The sequence below is a fragment of the Amphichorda felina genome (genome assembly GCF_050947745.1).
Source record: "Amphichorda felina strain 45539 chromosome Unknown scaffold_6, whole genome shotgun sequence".
In the NCBI taxonomy this organism is placed as follows: Eukaryota; Fungi; Ascomycota; class Sordariomycetes; order Hypocreales; family Bionectriaceae; genus Amphichorda; species Amphichorda felina.
In genome coordinates this window covers 1,569,765-1,590,475 of record NW_028145044.1, presented here as the reverse complement: position 1 = coordinate 1,590,475, position 20,711 = coordinate 1,569,765, and the positions used below count along the sequence as shown (strand labels likewise).

The following is a 20,711-nucleotide window of genomic DNA, read 5'->3' as shown; positions in this document are numbered from 1 at the left end:
GTTGCACTCAAGTTTGACTCGACCTAGAGATGTTTGTAGCAGCAGCTTGTCATTGACTCACGTTTCCGGGGCTTTGTTCGCTGGTGTGCCAAGGGGTGCTTACTTCTATACGACATAGCCAGAGTAAGGTATGACTTCGTAGTAGAAAAAAGAGCGCTCCCGTCCATTGCGGCTTGGCTTACAGCATTGACTAATGTATGGGGAGCAGTAGTTAAGGCTTAGGATATATAGGCGCAAGAAGGGCTAGAAGGATCCGTGGTGCCAGATCTCATGGTCACATCCTGGGTGATTGCGGCCCATCAACCACTCAACCTGCTGGGCTGAGATCGGCATGGCTACCTACCTGGACCCTGATGATCTAAACATACTGGAAGCAATGAGCAGCGCTACTTGATCATACCCTACTTACCAGTCCTCACACGCGAACATTTGAGAAAGGACTATTTCTGCTAACGAGGTGTCATTCTCGCTGATAAACTTTGCTTTTCCTTCGTTGAGCCTAGAGTCGAATCCATATGGCAGAAGTCAAGTCACTAGCTTGGACAGGATACGGATACTTGACGGCAGGTAGGCATTTGTTGCAGTGACGAGTCATTGCTTGATGGTTGCATCTATTATGTATGACGTCCGCTAATCCCATGCAGTATTTAATACCGGTGTGCTCGTAATCAAAGTCGCATTTACTTGTGACAACTGCTCCGAAAAGCCTCCCAGGAACACTGGGCTGTGGATTGGCCAAGACCTGTATCTCGACCGGGAACGACGTCATATGGCTGCACCTGGTGAGGATGAACCGCTCCGGGCTCTGCCCAGCGTGTGCGCGTTAGCTATTAGCTGTTTGACCCCTCGGCGCTCGGTGCAACCAACAAAATCCTGTCTTTCCGGACCCAAGGTGCAGCACCAGACTTGAACATTCTACGTCTTTTAGAATTTCCTGTTTTTCTGGCCTGTGCAATCCATGATCGATGCTTTGCTGTGACTTGTGTCAGTGCGATGAGACGGAGGCGGGAGACGGGTGATGGCGCGTTCAACATGGTGGGCAGGGTGGGGTACCTCAGTGCTGAGGCGGCCGTTGATCCCCCACCTTCATCGATTCCAGCATCAGACAGCTCAATCGTCGATGGCCGGCAGCTCGAAAAATCAAACCTTGTCGCCCTCATGGGATTTTTTGGCGCCAATAGCTCCAACCGCGGGATTTCGGACAGTAAATATCATAAGATCAATACATGGCCCTCTCCATGATACCGTCTCTTTATTCCCCCCTGACTTCCGTACATAAGTACATAGTTAGCAGCTTGGAACCTCTTGCCCCTCCATCCCGTCCCGTCTGGTGCCGCCAGCCTCGATAAGGCACCTCCTGCCTCGTCGTCATCTGAGCTCTTTTCCGACCTCCAACCTCCACCTTCCATCCCTGGAGCTTATTCTCTGTCTTACTTGCTGGAGGTAAACCATGGTTGTCTTTGACGGCCACGAATACCTCACCGTGGAGGAGAAGCGCCTCAAGGAGGATCGCAACCGCGAAAAGTACTGGAAGAAATGGGGCCCTTATGTCTCTGAGCGCCAGTGGGCTACTGGTACGACAAGCATGCAGACACGTGAAGAAGCTATACAACTGCTGACAATATCCCAGTGCGAGAAGACTACAGCCCCGACGGAGATGCTTGGAGCCGTATGTAAACACTCCTCTCGACCGCCTTGAGCGATCCTGATCATATCATAGACTTCACTCACGACCACGCCCGATCTCGAGCTTTCAGATGGGGAGAGGATGGCATTGCAGGCGTCTCAGATACACATGGCTACCAGAATATTGCCTTCAGTTTCTGGAACGAGGAAGAGTGCGTTTTGCAAAATCAAGCGCAGCCCCCACATAAACCCGTTGGACCGTGTATCTGACCTGGCGTAGTGACTTCCTTAAGGAGCGGCTCTTTGGTCTCTCCAATCCCCAAGGCAATCATGGCGAGAGCGTCAAGGAAGCACATTTCCACGTCGACAACACTCCTGTAAGTAATTCCGGTCCCTGCCAACGGCGTTGCAATGTAAGCTAACTGACAGTGCCAGACGGTGAGACCCCGAGAAGCCGAGATACGCATCCGATGGTGTGCTGACAGACCGTAGCACTCGTACATGAAGTTTCTATACAAGTACCCGCAGAAGAAATTTCCATATGAAGACCTCGTCAAAGAGAATGCTCGACGATCGCGAGAAGAAAAGGAGTACCAGATCAACGACACAGGGATATTCGACGAGGACCGGTACTGGGATATCTTCATCGAGACGGCGAAGGACGACGATGACCCCGACGAGCTTCTTTTTCGAGTCACGGCATGGAACAGGGGCCCGGACCCTGCTCCTCTGCACATCATTCCCCATGTGTGGTTCCGAAATACGTGGAGTTGGGGCCGGGAGCCGGAAGATAAGAAGCCTTCGATCGGTATTCACGACGAATCTATCGCCAAGTCCAAGCACTGGTATCTAGGTGACAGATATTTCGTCCTTTCCCCTTCTCCGGGTGTCGGTTCGAGCGGCGAGGATGTCTTACCTCGCATGATGTTCACCGAAAACGATACAAACTTCAAAGCGCTTTACGGCCAAAAGAATACCCAGCCCTACGTGAAGGACGCTTTCCACAGGTACGTCGTCGACGACGAAAAGGATGCCATCAACCCGGCCCAGGTTGGCACCAAGTGTGCTGCTTGGTTCAACTTCAATGAAGATGGGGGAGTCAACCCCGGCGAGTGTGCAGGTACGTATGAAAAGAATTTGTAGTATAGGGGAGAAGCAAGCTAATTTCTCTAGTCGTCCGATTCCGTTTATCAAAAAAGGAAGTAGGCTACCTTGATGAAGAGTTGTTTGATGAAACCATCGACCGCCGTAGGGATGAGGCCGATGAGTTTTACTACAGGATCAGCCCCTTACCAATGACGGATGATCTTCGCAACATTCAGAGACAAGCATTCTCCGGCATGATGTGGACAAAGCAACATTACCTGTTCATCTGGGATCAGTGGGCGAACGGGGACCCTTCGATGCCCCCACCACCAGACAGTCGCAAAAATGTCCGCAACTCGCAGTGGAAGCACATGCACTGCGATGATATTCTCTCCATGCCGGACTCATGGGAATACCCCTTCTTCGCGGCGTGGGATAGCGCATTCCACTGCATTCCTCTGGCTATGATAGATCCAGACTTTGCCAAGAAACAACTTGACCTATTCACCAGAGAGTGGTATTGCCATCCGAATGGCCAGCTCCCAGCGTAAGTTCATAACCGCATGCCCAGCCACAAAGTATGATTACTTACAGAGTTTGCAGATATGAGTGGAATTTCGGCGATGTGAATCCTCCCGTTCACGCCTGGGCTACCTTCCGTACCTTCAAGATTGAGCGCAAGTTGTATGGACGCCAGGACTTAGATTTCCTTGAGCGTGTGTTCCAGAAACTGCTTCTTAACTTTACCTGGTGGGTTAATCGCAAGGATGCGGACGGCAAGAACGTTTTCGAGGGCGGATTCCTTGGGCTCGACAACATTGGGCTTTTCAACCGATCGGAACCGCTGCCCACTGGAGGTGTGCTAGAGCAGGCCGACAGCACAGGATGGATGGCATTCTATTGTCTGTCTATGCTCAACATTGCCCTGGAGTTAGCGAAGCACCGCCGAATCTACGAGGACATTGCGTCCAAGTTCTTCGAGCATTTTATCTTCATCAGCGACGCCATGACTTTCCGAATGGGATCCAAGGATGAGCAGTCGCTATGGAATGAAGAGGATGGATTCTACTATGATGCCATATCATGGGGTGGCCCTTGGATACAGCAATTGCCTGTGCGATCTCTTGTGGGCCTAATTCCCCTCTATGCGACCACCACACTCGAGCCGGAGCTCATGAACAAGTTACCCTCTTTTAAGAAGAGAGTGGACTGGTTTGTGCACAACAGGTGCGATTTGGCCGAGAGAAATATGGCAAGCATCCGGAAAAGGGGCAAAGGTGACCGCATCCTGTTGTCGATCGTCAGCAAGGAGAGGCTGGAGAAAATCCTCAAGAGAATGCTTGACGAGGACGAATTCTTAAGCGAGCACGGCATTCGATCGCTGTCCAAGTATCACAAGGAAAACCCCTTTTCTATGGACGTCAATGGCCAGACATTCGCTGTCGGATACGTGCCGGGAGATTCCGACAGCGGGCTCTTTGGCGGTAACAGCAACTGGAGAGGCCCTGTCTGGCTCTGCGTCAACTTTCTCTTGGTGGAGTCTCTGCAGCGGTTCTTCTTGTTCTATGGGCACGAGTTCCAAGTTGAGTGTCCCACTGGCAGTGGCGACTATATGCATCTGGGCAAGGTCTCTGAAGAGATCCAGCATCGTCTACAGCATCTGTTTGTCCGGACGGATGATGGAAGGCGCAGCATCAATGCTGGTGATGATCGTCTCGACTTTGACGAACATTGGAAAGACTATCTTTGGTTCCACGAGTTCTTTGATGGCGACACTGGGCGCGGCCTCGGTGCCACCCATCAGTGTGGGTGGACTGGTTTGATCGCTCGGATGATCCACGACACTGGGTATGTCCTTCTCTACCACTTCTCTTCTCTGACTACTAGTACTAACAATGGTGCAGTGTTAATCTCAGGCTTCCCCATACCCCCCGGACGCCGAGTGTTGCCATGGCTCACTATTTTGACGACATGTTCCAGCGTAGCATCGAGACAGGCACTCCCCACTCTCCCAAAATGCGCCGCGTTCGACGTTCCTCGACAGCTCGATCTATCGGTGCTCGAAGTGACTTTGAAAGCTCTACCAACGGCGTTGACGATGACGTCCGCTCCCCGACAGATTCAGTCTTCTATCGTCAGGACCGAGACAAGTCACCAGAAGAGGAAGAAGCCGACTCTCATATGCACCGGTATATATCTGAGCAGCTCAGCCGGTACAAGAACGAGAACGGAGAAAACAGGCTCGAGAACGGAGATGAGTATGAAGCGAAGGCTTAAGCAGCTTCAGCCGGGCCGGGCATAGTCTTATTGGCAAGACGTGTATATGGCTTGGCGTTTCGAGATGGTAACAGCACATGGATCATGACATTGGGAGTGCTGGAGACGACGAATAAATGATATATTATATATAGATGGCTAGTTATTGTTATTGTTGTTGTTGGATTGAATCAGATTGATTGATTATGTTTATAACACCCTTGCGATCCGTCGGAACGGGGCTTGCAAAGTCACAATGGGTCGAGATGTGAAAGAGTATAATGAGTCTATTCTGACAAACAACCCCTATGAACAGGCTCTACACACCACATCGTCTCAAAAAGACAATGATGAGATCCCGTCTGCGGGACCCATGCGAGGTCGATAGCGACCGAGGTTAGAGATGACAAAGGGAAGGATTCAATTGGCTTTCCGTGGTGATTATGATAATAGTTTACAGGCTGTCCGTCAGAAGCTTGTTCATCTTGGCGATGCGAGCAGAGACGGAGAGATCGATGGTGCGGTCGCCAACCTCGACGATGAGTCCACCAACAATGTCAGGGTTAACCTAGGTCTAGAGTTAGCAACTTGTGCTACTGCAGATAGAAAAAAATCGTTGGAAGGGCCCGTACCTCGTTGGTGACCTTGAGCTTCTTGCCGGGGCCGACGTAGGCGGACTTGGCCACAGCAGACTCCAGCCTCGAGAGGGTCTTGTTGTCCAGGCTCTACAGTTCCCAATGTATTAGCTCACGCCATCCCATTCCCTTTGTCCCATTCTCCCCGTGACGTAGTAGGGGAAACCCACCTGAGCGCTGGTGACCTTCATCTCGACCTCGCCACGGGCGGCGGAGATGATGGTGCTGAACTTCTCGCAGACGCCGCCGAGGAGGCCGAGGCGGTTGTTCTCGGCGAGGGTGTCGAGGAAGTTCTTGACGGTGGCGTCCTGGGCGCCGGACTGCTTGGTGAGCTCGGCGACGATGGCGGCCTTGTCGGCGCTGCTGAGGGTCGGGGCGGAGAGGATCTCGTTCAGCTTGACGTCCTTCTGGAGGAGCGCGCCCAGTGCGGAGATGGCCTTGGCCGTGGGGTCGAGGGTCGACGACTTGGCGGCGGCAGTGTACTGTGGTAATTGACGCAAAAATGTTAGCCGGCGGCTCAATCCCTCAATTGCCTTCCCACGATCACGTCCTCCTCTCCCAATTGGACATGTCTCCCCCGCAGCACTAAGCTCGCCCAATTCGCCATGCAATGTCGTAAATATAAGGGGACGCGTATCTTAATTCGTGGACGGGGGGGGGAGTTGAGTCGTACCAGAGCAGTGGCGTAGGTGCCGTCAACGCCAAAGACAGCGACGGGGGGCTGCACCTCGGCGGCGGCGGCGAAGGACCGGACGGACGTGGTGCGCAGGGCCAGAACCCGCTGGGGGGCGGCGGCGCGGACGGAGCGGAGGGCCTGGCGCGAGAACATGGCGGTCGTGGCGAGGGGGGGTTGGAGGAATTGGTTTGGGGAGGTGTTTTCGAGGTGGTGATGTTCGGCTGGGTGGACGATGAGGTTGTTCCTCGTCGGCAATTTTGGATGTTCTTGCCTTACGGGCAGACCCGAAGTCAGGCACCCACTACTGATTACCTAAGTTTCTTCTGCTGATACAAAAAGTGGGGTCACCTAAACCGCGACTCTTGAAGCCTTAACAGACCAGCTCAACTAGTTAGTACGCAGACACAGAGCATCCTTGTGATACTATTTTATTCGTATGTCATCTCACTGCCGAACCGAAGAAGAAAAAAACACCAACTTGTCGCATGCAAACCTTCTATGAGTAAAGTCTCCCAAGCCAATACGTGGTCGCCGTCGCCTGCCTTTCGTCATGAAAACACATCATGCTCATTACCCGTCCGGATATCCTGAACGCCCAGTCCGAAATGACTTATACCATGCCTGCTCCCAATGACGTCTTGAACCCCTGTATCGTGCACAGAAGCGCTTCAGTCGCTCTTTAACATGCTGTCGACGAGATCACCTAGGGGACCCCAGTAGTCGCGTCCGCTGGCCAGGCCGTGCTCATCGATGAAGAGCACATACTGCTTGAAGCTGGTGTTAAGATGCGGCTCTAGACCCAGCTCCCGGATGACAGGGTAGTGGTGGCAGTAAATGTGCGCGTAGACTCGGTACATGCGCTTGAAAATCTGGCGGACCAGAGCCGGGAAGGACTTGGGGAAGGGAACACCTGGAGCCGGTCAGACGCTTGCGCCCTGGAAAGTCTAACATGCAGGACATACCAATCTTGCTAGGCAGGACCTGCTCGTTGTCAATGTTGGACTGAACCCAGGCCATCAGCTGCTCGATATAAGCCGGGGCGGGCATCTTTGTGGGCCTCTTGTAATTCTCGCTGTCCTGCCAGAGGTATTCGAACCTGTTTCGGTCAGCCACCTTTCCCGACGTTAATCATGCTAGTAATTGGCCATGTCATACTCGTCCGTTGCCTTCATCTCGGGGCACGACTGTGGGGAGCAAAACTCGGTAATAGCGCCATAGAGCAGGTTTATCTGGTTGTAGAAGTCGACCACTGCACACAGAGTCAGAGACTGGCTCGGTTCTCGCCTAGTTGGCTGGAGAAACTTACTATTGACGGCCAGCCATTCATTCTCATCTTCACCCTCTGGGAGCTTGACCACCTTCCTCAAGCTTCCTCCGCCTAGTGTGACTTCGGCATACTGTCGGAGCTGGTAGCTTGTCGCGCCGCCCTTGCCCAGGCGCGGACGGAACTGGTTCTTGGTCCGCTGGTTACTGTCCGGGGTAATCCTCAGGTTAGCAACAGAGATCAGGCCACCCGGGAGAGAGAATGTGGAAGGAGGTTCTGGGACGGATGGCGGCGGGGAGGGAGGGTCTGTGTAGACGGGGACAGTGGTAGTATTGTCGACAAGCACCATGGTCCCGAGAGACTTGGGGCTCAGATAACGGAACAGAAAGCTCATGGGAAGAGCAAGCGGGAGACAAGGAGGACGAACACGGTTGTGAGAAACTGGTGGGCCATGGCAGCGGTGTTGGAGGCGGCGGGATATATCGAGTCGGATGGTCGACGGGTTGGTCGACAGGCTGGTCGACGAGCTGCATTCCAGCGGTTAGCGGGGTGATGTGGGGGAAGATTGCTTGGGATCAAATGCGCACCGTCGACGGCGTCGGCAACAAATAATGGCGAGTGGGAGCTGGGAAGGCGATATTGTTCCTGAAGCTGGGGGGGTTCGTGTTCTATGGGCGATGCAGAGGTGGACGTTGGACGATGCGTTGATGCTGCTGGGGGACAAGAGTTGGGCTGTCGCAGAAGGTCCAGAGGGTGGTTGCGTGGTGTTTACTTAATTTCCCCTTTGGGCTGGTTGCTAGGCGCCTCTTTCAGCTGAAATGGAGTGCCTTACCCTGAACTAGTCCGACCTTAACATCTCACGACTGGATTGCATTACTCGTACAATCTGTAGCATCTAGCGAAATATATTAGCTTAAGTCCAAAGCGGCAGTTGGTTCTTATAGTGGTGGTGGGAAAGCTGTTGTGAAGTCAGGTGCTGGTGACTATAGCAGCAGCTAGACCTCGTCCTCAGCATCAAATACATGAGTAGGGACAACTCTCACTTCCAACCCATCCTAGTACTAGTTATGTCCCATAAACCACCGTTTTCCCAACATGGCCCAGTTAAACGATACATGACATATAAGCGAGGCCCTCCATATCACCATTGCCCTCGTCTGCCACCACCACGTCCTCCTCCTCGCCCACGGCCCCGGCCTCTGCCTCCACCGCCGCCTCTCCCGCCTCTATTCCGATTTCCACCACCGCGGAATCCTCCTCCCGTAGGCGGTGCCGGTCCTCTGGCTCTCCTCTCGGCCCTCTCCTCTGCGCTGGCATCCCAGAAATTCTCGATACCCATAAGCTCACAGAACGCGACTGTCTGCGGGTTGGTGTACTCCTCGGGCTGCTCCTCGACAATCTCGGGCGTCCCGGCAACATATGGTGGCGCTGTGATGGTAAAGTTGTCCGGAATATCCAATCCTCCCTTCTTGACGACATTCTCCTCCACCCACTGCCTCTCCGCTTCGATGAGCGGCACGTAGTGCTCCTCCCCCAAATCTGGGGACGTTTGTGCTGTGGCATCGCCGAATTGGAGCGATCCGTGGAAGACGCGAGTGATTGCTAGCCACTCCGGATCGTACTGCAGCCGGAATCGAGGGCCCTCTTCGCTGGGGGGATGCTGGGCAAGACTCTCGGGGTCGTGAGGCTTGATGTCGCAGAGCTGAAGAAAGTGACGCCCTGGAAGGCACTTGTCGAGTGCGAGAAACCTTACCTCCTTGTTAGGGATCGTCTTTGGTACGGGCTGTCCTGGTGTCTTCTTGGTTTTTGATTGCGGTCGTGCAAAGGACGCTGGTAGCTGTGCTCTCAAATCATCCGGCACCTCATTCGTCTCTTCATTTGTTTCTCCCCCATCACCCCCACGCTTTGCTGCTTCCCCCTCTCCCTCCTGATGCTTGCCGCTTTCGTCTGCCTTCGTGTCATCGTCGTCGTCCATGTCTAAATCAATCTCGTCAGGGTTAGCCTCCGTAGCCGTGGCCGTGACTGGGGCTGGCCCCTGAGGTTGTTTCTCGGCTTCCACGGCCTCTTCCGCGCCCTCATGCTTCTCATACTTCCTGAGGGCAGGGAATTTGACGTGCATGTGGGCGGAGAACCAGTACGGTGGCCGCAGCCTGTCCATAACATACTTGGCCGCCACGCTGCCTAGGGTGCCGTCAATAGACTCCTGGCGAAAGAAGTTCTTCTTCCTGAACAGCCCCTCAGCGTCCCCGTGGTACTCAATCGCGCGGGGCCAGTCATGGCTCAGGCCAACGTCAACCTGCGACCGGATGAGGAGCAGCTTGCGGACGTCCACCTCGCGCACGTGGTAAAACGAGCGCACCTCGTCCTGGCTGAAGGGGAGGCGCTCGTGGTGCGGCTTGCCGTAGTCGAAGCCCTTCCAAATGCCGGACAGACCCGCGATGCGGATGGGGCCCAGGCGGAGGACGTTAGCGGCGCCCATGTAGTAGATGTTGGGGGCCACCCAGCCGCCGTAGTACAGCTCCCAGAGGTGCGAGCTGGCCTCGTGGTTCCCGGCAATGAAGATGGTCAGGTAGGGCGCCTTGGCCTCCCCTGCGTAGTACTTGGGGAAGTCCCCCAGCTGGCGGTACTTGACGGGGCAGGACATGACGGTGAGGTCTGCAGCATTGCGGACGGACTGTGGCATACCCGTCAGCAAGCGAGCACCTAGCATCAAGGGCTTAAGGGAATTGGCGTACCTGGAAGTCGCCGCCTATGATGAGGAGGTCGACGCTATCCCATCCGCGGACCTCACACGACTTGGAGACGGACGCATAGATGGCGTCGAGGGTGCCGTGGCCCTGCAAACCGAGTGAGCAAACCGCAGCCCACTGAGAATTAATCAAGCGGTGGAAGTCGACATACACAGCCTTCAATGGCGACCCGGACGCCCTGGGCCTCGAAAGTGTTGGCGGCCATGTGTTTGCAAAGTCATGGGTTGATGTCGTTGGGAGGGCCTGGAGGTGCAGGATTCAGCTTTCATCACCAGTGCTACGAAATGTACGAAGTATGGATGTATCCTTCATACCGCCACCACGTTGACTTTCCGGGAAAAAGGCCATTGTCACGTCACGTCAAGGGCTTCGGTGCAGCGATTTCACTGGGAAATTATTTATTCGTTCATGTAACATTTTGCTATTCAATTCGCGCTATCACGTCCTGGGAAAAACATCACTGGCATGTGCCCCTGCAGAAAAAGCGAAAACTCAATGCGTCAAATGAGCCACGCAGAGTGAGAGGGTGCTGCAAAAAATGCATCAATCTTCCATCTCTAATAGACGTTCAACCCACGGAAGAGATATAGAGAAGAACGTATATGCTGAAATGGGGACCAGGTGCCGCGGAGCGGTGGTGTGTTCCGGGGCTTGACTTCGCACATCGCCTCATCGACGCACACCAACGTTGTATCAGAGAACATAGCTCAGCTAGAGCCGGGAGGGGGTTCATTATTCATGCCTGCCTGCCCTTGGTTGCCCAATGCCTCTTTGGAGAAACAAAGATGCCCGAAAATTGTCGACGCCAGACGCCCATGCGTAACCTATTTTATGTGGTTCATTATCATTATTTCGTGTTGATGTTTGCCCTGGACAATTTGTTAGAGTCGAACCTCAGTATGCCGGTAACATGTTACCGGAATCACATACTGGTCTAGTCCCAGATAGTCTGCAGCTGCAAGTAGCTCGAGGCAGATTTCTACCGGAATATCCATGTCAGGCACGTCATCGCTGTGGCGGTACCGATACCAATAATGAAAATACTCGACAACCTTGTCGAGAACCACGGCACTAACCGGCGGGCATTAGCATCGATTGCTTCCATGTCTCCATATAACCAGCAATGATCGCAAGGAATGAGCATGGTCAGGTCAAGTGTAGTGGGTAATCAATCGAAACGCGCAAATGTGTGTAAGGGTTTCGTCAAGAAGAACATGGCAAAATAATTTCTTCATCTTTCCATGCGTGAATGGATGGTGATGAGAACAAGAGGTAATGGACATAGATAAGCGGAGAGGACTCACCTAATCTCCTGAAAGACGCAACGAGCCGTCTTGGACTCGGCGAAGCTGCTCCTGGGGTCAAGCATACCCTTTATTATAGGGCTGACCATGGCGGCCTCACGCAGTACCACAAACTCGAAGCCGTCGCCCGAGACGAGGGTGATATACTTGCTCGGAGCTTTTGATTCCATCATGCAGGACGTATCTGCGAGGGTCTGCTTCCTTAGAGTCCGTGGAACACGCGCAGCGTGATATGGCGAGGACCGTGAAGAGCGACTAGGTCTGCGTCTGCACCAAGCGCTTGCTTGAGATGCTCGCAAACCCAGGTGGCAGTGTATCCGGCAGTTGGGAACCCGTCTAGGCCGAATGCATTGAAGATCCCGGTTTGGTGCGCCGGCTTCGAGTTGTGGTTCAGCTGATCAGGGTAGTGGAAGTGCAAAAAGTGTGAAGTTTCTTGGAAGTTGCATGATGAGTGGCTGTGGGTGGAAAATTTGGTGCGACCGATAACTCTAGGCTGCGCACGGGCCACCAGTGACCGCACTGCGGCTCAGGACGGGCAGCTCCTTCCTAGTAGGTGGTTGCCCCTCCAACGACCCCCTTTGTTGACTCAAGCCCAGTTCATGCGCTCCCGTCATCAGGTGCCCATGCCACTATGATTCGTGTGCTCTTGCCGCCCTTTGCTCTGGCCCTTCCCAACCCTCCGTCATCCACCATCTTTCCTTCCATTCCAAAGGTAAACTACCTGCCACCATTTACATCTCCCATTTCGCCTCTACACCAGCTCGCCTTTCATCAACGACACTTCCATTGTATCCTAGCTTGGACATCACACTGCGTCGTCGTCAAATTGCATCAGCACAATATACTACAGCCGATTAAGCGTCGACATAGCGCAACGGCTAGCAGATCCGCCCGCCGAAGCTACGGATACGGACCGAGGGTCACCCACATTCTTGAGCGAGATACGCTCCCGAGACACCCTCAAAGCCTTGCCACCCGACAATGTCGTCGTATCAGTATCGCAACTCCCATTACGCCCAGGCCAGCAGTAGCAGCCACGAGCAGTCTCGCCAACATCAGCGCGCACGATCCAGCGGAGGCACCTTTACCACCACCCCTCAGAGCTCATTAAGCGGTCGCGAGTCAGCGGCCACACAAGCCACGGAGCCCCCAACATACTCGAAGAAGATTGTTGTCGTCGGCGATGGCGGCTGTGGCAAGACCTGTCTGCTGATTAGCTACAGCCAGGGTTATTTCCCAGAGGTGAGAATTGCTGAGCACCGGCGCCCAAACCTTCCGCCCCGACGCCATCGCTAACAGGGGCATAGAAATACGTCCCGACCGTCTTTGAAAACTACATTACCTACCCAGTGCATCCACCCTCCGGTAAGACAGTGGAGCTGGCTCTATGGGACACTGCAGGTCAAGAAGAGTATGACCGTCTGCGACCACTCTCTTACCCCGAGACGGACCTTATCTTTGTTTGCTTCGCCATCGACTGCCCGAACTCGCTCGACAATGTACTGGACAAGGTACGTTCCTCCCTCCACCCGTCCCCTATAACCAGATAGATTAATTAATGCCTTCCTAGTGGTACCCCGAAGTGCTGCATTTCTGCCCATACACGCCCCTTATCCTCGTCGGCCTCAAGTCGGACCTCCGCCACAAGAAGACCTGCATCGAAATGCTCAGGACTCAGGGGCTCACCCCGGTGACCTCAGAGCAGGGTCTTGCCGTCGCTAAGAAGATGAACGCCCAGTACATGGAGTGCAGCAGCAAGGAGATGCGCGGTGTCGATGAAATCTTCGAGCGTGCTATCCTGACTGTTGTGGCTAATGACCGCAAGAACCTGGAGTCGTCAGCTGGTCCACCATCCAGGGCTAGCCAGGCACGGCCGTCAGTGTCGATGCCCGGCGTAGGGGTGCCTAAGAGGAAGAAGAGAAAGTGTCAATTTCTTTGAGAGGGCCCCTGGGGCAATCCCGAGCCCCACTGGGAATGGCGGCTGTGGCTCGCAGGATACACTTTGTAATGACCAACGCATGAATCTTTCGACTTTTCGTCACGACACATTTTGAAGACGCACACCGCAACGAGGCAATGTGCGAGATGCCGGCGCAGCAGACGTTGGAGAGGAGGGCTGAGGACCCTCAAACTGCAGATGCATCTCGACTGAACATGGCCAGAATGACAGGTATATACGGAGGGGAAGGCGCCATCTTTGAAAGGCTCTCGGCCGGGCCTTTGAATGATCCAAGCGGGTTGCAGGTGAAGCCTGAGCAAGAGGTTCAAGCTTGCCTTCACCGGCAGATGTTTTCAACATTTCTTTTGTAGCAGCATGATGACACTGTTTGGTTTGGGATGGGATAGCAAGTTAAAGATTATTTTCCGATATATTCGTCCGTGTAACTTGTGAATCGTGACTTCGTGATATAATGACTGGCCTTGATGTGATCGTCCTCTCCTCTACTCCTCGACGGGATATTCTCGCCGACTGCTTCTCCTAATCCACCGCCTTGGTATGGCCCTGAACTACCCATAATGGAGATATCTCAAGGAACTCGCTATTCTCACGACGCCTCATCCTTCTTCCCCCCCTCTTGTTGCTGGTCTCCCCCCTTGCCCTCCTCGTCCTTGGCCATGACGTTCTCGAACTGTGACCAGAGCGCCTCAACCGAGGAGAATTCGTTGCCCACGGCGATGACGGACTCGAGCGACCGGTTAAGCTTATTAATGTTGGCGAGGACGTGCTCGAAGCTCTGCGGTGTGTCGCACGGGGGCGGGTTAGCTTCGCTGGGGGAAGGCCCCTAGGGGAAAGGGGGAATGGGAGCCGTACCATGGCGATTTCGCCTATGAGGGCTTCGCGCTGCTCCTCGAAGTAGGTCTTTTCGCGCTCCATGCTGGCGGGTTGACGTGATTGTAGGTTCTTAAATGGGATGCTGGAGGCGCGTTTGGACGACGCGACGATGGGGTGGGTGGGTGGTGGGGTCGCTTATGTGTTTCGGTCTATACATGGTTGGCGGGGCATGATTAATGGACATTACTGGCGAACGCGATTTTGAGGAAACACGATATTGAGGACACGGCGTTTTAGAGGGATTGTAATAGGTGGATGGATGATTTTAAAAAGAGGAACAAATACAAATGTTTTTGCCTATATGATAGAGCTTCCTTGCCCAACTGGTTACCTTGCCATTGACGCCTCCCACGACCCTGCAAACTACTAGTACTCGTGCCATGTATATATACAAAAACAGAAATCGAAAACGAGTCATGCCTTATCGGCCAATCCAACCTGGAACATCCAGACTATCTCTGCTTAGCGTTGAAATCACCTCATCGTCCATAGTGATCCGGGTGCCGATCATACTGATGCTGCGGAGGCCGAAGACCACCGCCTACCATGTCTCGCGGATCTCTGGGGTCCCTGGGATCCCGGAGTTGCATGTCCCTGGGGTCAGCACCCGGATACCCAGGCCCGGGTGGCTGGGGAGGCCCACGCTGATCGTATCCAGCTGGGGTGTAGCTGCGACCTGGCATGTCTCTAGGATCCCGTGGCGGTGGATGCCCTGGCCCAGGCCCTGGCGTGGAGGCATATCGTGGGTAGGCCTGAGCTGGAGGAGGGACGGGTTCAGGGCCACGCGATACCGGCGGCGCATAGCGCCCTTGCATCTGATGAGGAGGCGGTGGTTGCTGCTGCTGTTGCTGCTGTTGCTGCTGCTGAGACCCGTACATTGGCGGGCCCCTGTCGTCTCGAAGGCTGGGGTGAGGCTGGTGCGGAGGCGGCGCTGTTGCCCATGCGCCTGTCGGAGTACTAGCCTTTTGTGGCCCGGAGCTATGCTGGCCTGCCCATGATTGGGATGGAGGAGGGGCCTGCGACGTCTTAGGAGGCTGAGGACCCCAGCTCCCTGGCTGCTGCATGCTAGACGGAGGCTGATGGTGGCCTTGAGGCGCCCAAGAGTCACGGCTGCTAAGAGAGGACTCTCTGGGCCTTGAGGCAGAGCCATGGAGCGAAAACTGAGGCGGCGGTGACGACGAGGCGGGGGGCGGTTGAGATACTGAGCCATAGGGAGTCGGGTATCCCGCCTGGGACTGATATTGCGCTTGACCGGGCTGCGCAGGGTACCGATGGGTTGTCTGGGGGGAGTCTGTAACACTGCTCTGGTGGGCCGGCGGCTGGTATGAATGCGGTCGGTAGTAGTCCCTTTCTGAGGATGGCGACTCAACAGGCATCCCCAGCGAGGATCGCGGGCCTGGCCCAGGTGACGCGTTGTACGTCGGTTTTAGTGAGGGCATAGCGGATGCGGCTGCAGAGTGCGGTCGTCCGTACGGCGAATACGGTTCTGACTCTCGACGTAGCTGCGAGGGTGGCTGTTGTACAGATTGAGGGCGTCCCGTTCCTGGCGGTGGGGGAGGCGGCGACGGTCCAGCAGGATTCGCCGACACGTCGCTGACGCGCTTTGGCTGTGGCGGAGGGTCGTCATTCAGCAACGACATGATGTTGGACTTCCTCGGTTCCGGTGCTGGTCTAGCGGGGGGTGCAGGTGTTGATGGCTGGGGGGTCGAAGTGCGGTAGACATCTGACGGAGGGCCAGACGGCCGGACTTGAGGGACGGCTGACATGGATCGAGACGTAGGTGGTGCCAGAGGCGGCGGTGATGATGCCGGAGGCATATCGCTCAGGAGACCTCTCAGGGGCTGCTGGGACGAGGTGTGTGGCTGGTACGGCTGAGGCGGTCCATGGCGAGGCGGTTCCTGTGGGTGTCGAGAAAGGGATAGCGGGTCGCTTCTTGACGGATCGCCTCGTGGAGCATAAGCCGGCTGGCGATGGCCTCCCAAAGGCTCGTAATGTCGCTGGGGAGCCAGCTCCGGCTCCGGTCTGGCCCTCATCGACTGTCGCTCCGCTTGGCGGGCGAGTTCCCGATCCCTCTCCATTCGTTCAAGCTCCCTCTCCCTGTCCCTCTCGCCATCACGTCGCTGCTGCTGCTGCTGCAAGATCTCTATTTTCTGACGCTCCATCGTGTTCTCTGGATGCGAAGGATGCAGGGGCTGAGCTGACGTTAGGTGGCGAGGAACATCGGCTTGCGAAGGGGTCGCCTTCTGTGGCAACGGAACGCGCTGGGCCGCCTGCTGTACCTGGTGCACCTGGTGCGCCTGATGTGCCTGGTGCGCCTGATGTGTCTGGTGAACCTGCTCTCGTTCGCGTTCAGGGAATCCAAAGGACTGCATAGGGGCACGCAGAGAGGGCGCCGCGGCTGGTGACATAGCCTGAGACACCGGCTGGACCGGGTGCTGGCCAGGTTGCATCGACAGCGGCTTCTGGCCGTTTCCTGGTGCTGGTGGCTGCTGAGGCGCCTGGGCGATGGGAACGGCGTAGCTGGGATATCCCTGAGCTCGTGCCTGCTGGCCAGGTGCCTCTACCTTAGGCTGGACTGGCTCTGGCGGCAGTTCCATGGTGCCGAGAGCTGCGGCCAGTGGCCTCGAGACACTGGCTGTCGAGGTATCGAATTTCTTGCCCCTACCACCAATAGACGGTTGCGGCGGGTCTGGCCTCTTCTCACCTCGGTCGCGTTTGGAGTCGGCTTCCCGGACGAAATCCTCCCACTCGGTCTTGCCTTGGTCTTTCTGTCGGACGTAATAGTTCTTGACCTGGAACGGCAATATCAGTATCACGAGAGAGCAGGAACGGAGGCGGAACATACCATGACGGCCGTCTTGGATCCCATGTGAGCCGCAATGGCAGTCCAGTCTGACCCAAAGGCCTTCAACAGGAGGGGGAAGTCGTTCGACTCAGAAACACTCCAGTAGCTCGATGCCTGTGTCGGGGCCTTGCGCTCGGGTTGCGGCTGCGTTTGGCCCAAGTTGAACGTGGTCATGGCTGGCTGAGGAGGTGGCGGGGGCGGCGGCTCTGGTCGGAGAGATGGAGGAGCCATCACATCTGCAATCGACGACGAGACCAGGGGCGGAGGACGGTCCATAGCCTGCACTGGTAGCTGGTGAGGCTGGTTGACCGAGAAGGGAGGCTGGATGCCGGCCGGCTGGTGCTGCTGCTGCTGCACTTGTTGTTGCTGCTGTTGCACTTGTTGCTGCTGCTGTTGTTGCTGCTGCTGTAGCTGCTGCAGCTGCAGTTGCTCGAAATGTGTCGGGAGACGATGAGCATCCCCAGACATGCCTGCATGGACCTCGAGATTCTGTGGCCCCTTATTCTCCGATCGGGAGCGCGACCTCCCAGCTGGGGCTGGAGCAGCAGCGAGCGTCTGGTTGGGTTTGGGAGTCTTGTCCTTGTCTTTGGCGGCACCTTTCTTTCGCCCTCGCCTGCCATCCACCTTCTCAGGCTGATCGCCCTTCGATGCGCCAGCAGCGCCACGACGACCAGGGGTGCCAACTGGAGTTCCACTCTCGCTCTCCGTAGCCTGCTCGAAGTTCCATGTAGGAGCGGCGGCGCGACGAGGGCGACGTCGGTTCTCGCCGTTCTCGCCATTGTCGTTGTTGCTGTTATTGTTATTGTCGTCGCCCTCGGTCTCTGCGTTTCCAAGCTCAGACACCAGTGCACTGGATCTCTGTTTTCCTCGCCCACCCCTCTTGCGTTTCTTAGGCTGCCGCTTGAGCTTCTCCTTGAGATTGAGCGTCTTCTTCATCAAATAGTAGTACTGGATGCAAGTGCCAAAGTCTCGGTTCGGTATAGCCTCTGCCACCTTGCCCCACTGCTTCGGCAGCTCCAGATACCGCTTCTCAAAGAGCTCGTGTTCCTCCTGCGTGAAATTATTGACCGGTGGAAGCACCTTCCAAGCAGACACCAGTTTGTTAACTGGCACATAGCCAGAAGTGTCGAGGAATTGCACTGCCGCCTTTTCCTCCTTGTTCCAGTACATGTTGGGAATCACAGCTTCCTTATCGCCGCGATACTTCTCCTTCTGCATCCGGAGCTCTCGTTCACGACGTTCATCCTCTTCTCGCATGGAGGCTTGCAGAACTCGCTCAAGATCCCGCTCAGATGCAAACCGTCGGGCGCTGCGCCCTCCTTCGGGCTTTGCTTCCGGTGTTGCCGGGCTGCCAGCGTCCGCCGCATGGCCCCGTGATTTATCCCTGCTCTTAGTAGCCACGGGGTCGTTCGACCGGGTGAATTCCAGATATCTGATGTAGCTCTCGGCGTAAATCTCCTGGTCGTGCTTCTGCTCCGTCGTCTTCTCTAGATGAACTTTCTGGAGGTGACTAAGGATATAATCATCCACCGAAGGGTCACTACCCAGAGACGACAGAAAATCTCTGTCCCTATCCCAAGGTTGCACATCCAATGTCGGGAGACTATCGATGGGTGGCGTGGCCATGTACTGGCGGACAGTCGAGGCGTCGATGAATGTTTCCTCCTCTGATTCGGTCTCGTCCTCGTCGCCCTCGTCCTCCACTTGAGAGGGCGGGCTAAGCGGTTTCGACCCATGTTCCGTCGTCTCCATGGGTGCGGCAAGATGGGTCGCGGGAAGTATTTGCTCGGCAGAAGGGAGTTGGCCAACCCGCTCGTCGGTCGATGTAAAGTGCGGTACTGCTGTCGTTGGCTCGTCTACTGTTGCCGAGTCATCGGTAGCCTCCAGCTCGATTTTCGGCGCCGCAGGAACTTCAGCGCTCGGTCCGTCGACCTCCATCTCCTCAGGTTTAAGCTCGAGTTTCGCGAGTCTTGATTCAGCCTCAGCTTCATCCTGGGCCTCCTTGGAAGTGGCTTCGTCAGCCCCACCCATGGCTATCTCAGGTATATCCACCGCTTCCGAAGCCGCATCGCGGACCGCTTCACCTTCAGCTCGGACGGGAGATTGTGATTTCTCCTTCCCACCCGGAATAGTAACGCCTTCTGGAATCTCGCCGAGCATCTCTTCGAGGCCCTCTTTCTCACTGAGAATCTTGACCATTGCTCCGTGAGACATGGATGCAAAGCGCGCTACAACTTCCAAGGGGAGTTTCGGTCTTTGCAACTTGTTCAACTCCGCCTCCGTCTTTTCGATTTGCATCTTGAAGTAGTCGGCCAAGTCCTCGTCGTCGTCAGACTCCGAGTCCCGGTCTGCTGCAACGAGTTGGGGTTTTGGCGGCACTGCAAATCTTACTGCCTTCACAATGGGGTGCTTTCGTTTACATCTTGAGGGTTCTTTCAGGGCTCGACGGGGTTCGGTCTCCAGGCGAGGAGCCACGGGGGCCACGGGGACCGCGATGGGTCTTCGGGGGCCATCTCTGGCTTCGCGGTCGCGGTCTAGCAGCTTCGTTCGTCTGTCGTTTGGTTCCATCTTTCCAGGGGTTTCATCCTCTGACCTGGACGTGATCTCACCGGGCTCTGCACTGTGGTGACTTCGTCGCCTGTTCCCTGTATCCATCGAGTCGAAGCCTGCCTTACCATCACTACTCCGAGGTCGCCTCTCGTCCATAAAGTGGTCCACCTGCGCGTTGTCGCGACGAGGAGCCCCTGGGCGTGGCTGTTGGAAGCTCTGACCTCTCATCATCTTGGGCGAGTCTGGAGCTTTCTTAAGATTCGGATTGATCCACTGCTTGCTGGACGGACGCTGGCCTTTTTGCTGCTGCGCGCGAGGCCCCACGGGTATCGAGGGCCCATCCGAGATAGTGGACTTCGAAAGTCCCATGGGCGCGTTCGGGAGCTCCTGGGCTTGAGCCTGGCGTTCGCCGAACGCTCTCGGAGCGGTAGGCGGTGCTTTCCCCGTCCCGCCCGCACCGGGAGGCCCGTCAGCACGATTTGGTACTGCCCCAAACGCAGGGGCGGATGGAGCGACAGGAGGAGGTGAGACCTCTTTAGTCTGTGATGCCGGTTCTTGTTGGACACTGGCTGTTCGAGCCTCCATCTTCGCCCGGAAGAGATCCCGGTCTCCGGCGCGGTCCCGATCATCCCGGGGATCACGCCTCAAGTCGGCCTCAGGGTACCGGTCCCCTCGATCTCGGTCATCCCGCTCACGTCCCCAGCGCCCTTCCTGAGAGCGACTCCGGGGGTAGCGGTCTCCTCTGTCGTCGTACGGCATCCTGCCACGGGTCCTGTCGGGGCCCCAGTCTCCCCTTCCTCCACGGCCTCGGCCTCGACCAAACCCGCCGCCGCGCAAAGGTGGACCGTTGAAAGGCGAGTCCGAAGACGGAGATCCTACCGAGGGA

At 55.8% G+C, this 20,711-nt stretch overlaps 8 protein-coding genes across 8 annotated transcripts; 2 read left to right on the top strand and 6 right to left on the bottom strand.

Annotated features, from left to right (window-relative positions):
- Positions 1-1,450: 1,450 nt before the first annotated feature.
- ACO1O0_006353 (Six-hairpin glycosidase-like protein) lies at positions 1,451-4,989 on the top strand (the record flags this gene model as incomplete). The annotated part of the gene is made up of 7 exons (XM_083195746.1): positions 1,451-1,574; positions 1,721-1,838; positions 1,907-2,003; positions 2,119-2,746; positions 2,800-3,259; positions 3,316-4,560; positions 4,617-4,989. 7 exons carry the CDS (start codon positions 1,451-1,453, stop codon positions 4,987-4,989), a joined length of 3,045 nt encoding a protein of 1,014 aa, XP_083048762.1.
- Positions 4,990-5,422: 433 nt separating this feature from the next.
- ATP5 (ATP synthase delta subunit family protein) lies at positions 5,423-6,432 on the bottom strand (the record flags this gene model as incomplete). The annotated part of the gene is made up of 4 exons (XM_083195745.1): positions 5,423-5,536; positions 5,601-5,693; positions 5,774-6,085; positions 6,277-6,432. The coding sequence occupies 4 exons, from the start codon at positions 6,430-6,432 to the stop codon at positions 5,423-5,425; spliced, it is 675 nt and encodes a 224-aa protein (XP_083048761.1).
- Positions 6,433-6,947: 515 nt separating this feature from the next.
- Positions 6,948-7,937, bottom strand: MOB1 (Mob1/phocein; the record flags this gene model as incomplete). Its single annotated transcript, XM_083195744.1, has 4 exons — positions 6,948-7,189; positions 7,242-7,375; positions 7,435-7,528; positions 7,586-7,937. 4 exons carry the CDS (start codon positions 7,935-7,937, stop codon positions 6,948-6,950), a joined length of 822 nt encoding a protein of 273 aa, XP_083048760.1.
- Positions 7,938-8,684: 747 nt separating this feature from the next.
- DBR1 (RNA lariat debranching enzyme) lies at positions 8,685-10,498 on the bottom strand (the record flags this gene model as incomplete). Its single annotated transcript, XM_083195743.1, has 3 exons — positions 8,685-10,217; positions 10,279-10,380; positions 10,445-10,498. 3 exons carry the CDS (start codon positions 10,496-10,498, stop codon positions 8,685-8,687), a joined length of 1,689 nt encoding a protein of 562 aa, XP_083048759.1.
- A 642-nt stretch (positions 10,499-11,140) lies between these two features.
- ELC1 (elongin C) lies at positions 11,141-11,767 on the bottom strand (the record flags this gene model as incomplete). Its single annotated transcript, XM_083195742.1, has 3 exons — positions 11,141-11,162; positions 11,224-11,364; positions 11,598-11,767. 3 exons carry the CDS (start codon positions 11,765-11,767, stop codon positions 11,141-11,143), a joined length of 333 nt encoding a protein of 110 aa, XP_083048758.1.
- An 811-nt stretch (positions 11,768-12,578) lies between these two features.
- Positions 12,579-13,536, top strand: rho4 (P-loop containing nucleoside triphosphate hydrolase protein; the record flags this gene model as incomplete). Its single annotated transcript, XM_083195741.1, has 3 exons — positions 12,579-12,839; positions 12,905-13,108; positions 13,168-13,536. The coding sequence occupies 3 exons, from the start codon at positions 12,579-12,581 to the stop codon at positions 13,534-13,536; spliced, it is 834 nt and encodes a 277-aa protein (XP_083048757.1).
- Positions 13,537-14,143: 607 nt separating this feature from the next.
- DAD1 (DASH complex subunit Dad1-domain-containing protein) lies at positions 14,144-14,472 on the bottom strand (the record flags this gene model as incomplete). The annotated part of the gene is made up of 2 exons (XM_083195740.1): positions 14,144-14,332; positions 14,410-14,472. 2 exons carry the CDS (start codon positions 14,470-14,472, stop codon positions 14,144-14,146), a joined length of 252 nt encoding a protein of 83 aa, XP_083048756.1.
- A 499-nt stretch (positions 14,473-14,971) lies between these two features.
- ACO1O0_006346 (SANT/Myb-like DNA-binding domain-containing protein) lies at positions 14,972-20,584 on the bottom strand (the record flags this gene model as incomplete). Its single annotated transcript, XM_083195739.1, is given in 4 exon segments — positions 14,972-15,293; positions 15,307-17,222; positions 17,276-20,567; positions 20,580-20,584. The coding sequence occupies 4 exon segments, from the start codon at positions 20,582-20,584 to the stop codon at positions 14,972-14,974; spliced, it is 5,535 nt and encodes a 1,844-aa protein (XP_083048755.1).
- Positions 20,585-20,711: the final 127 nt, after the last annotated feature.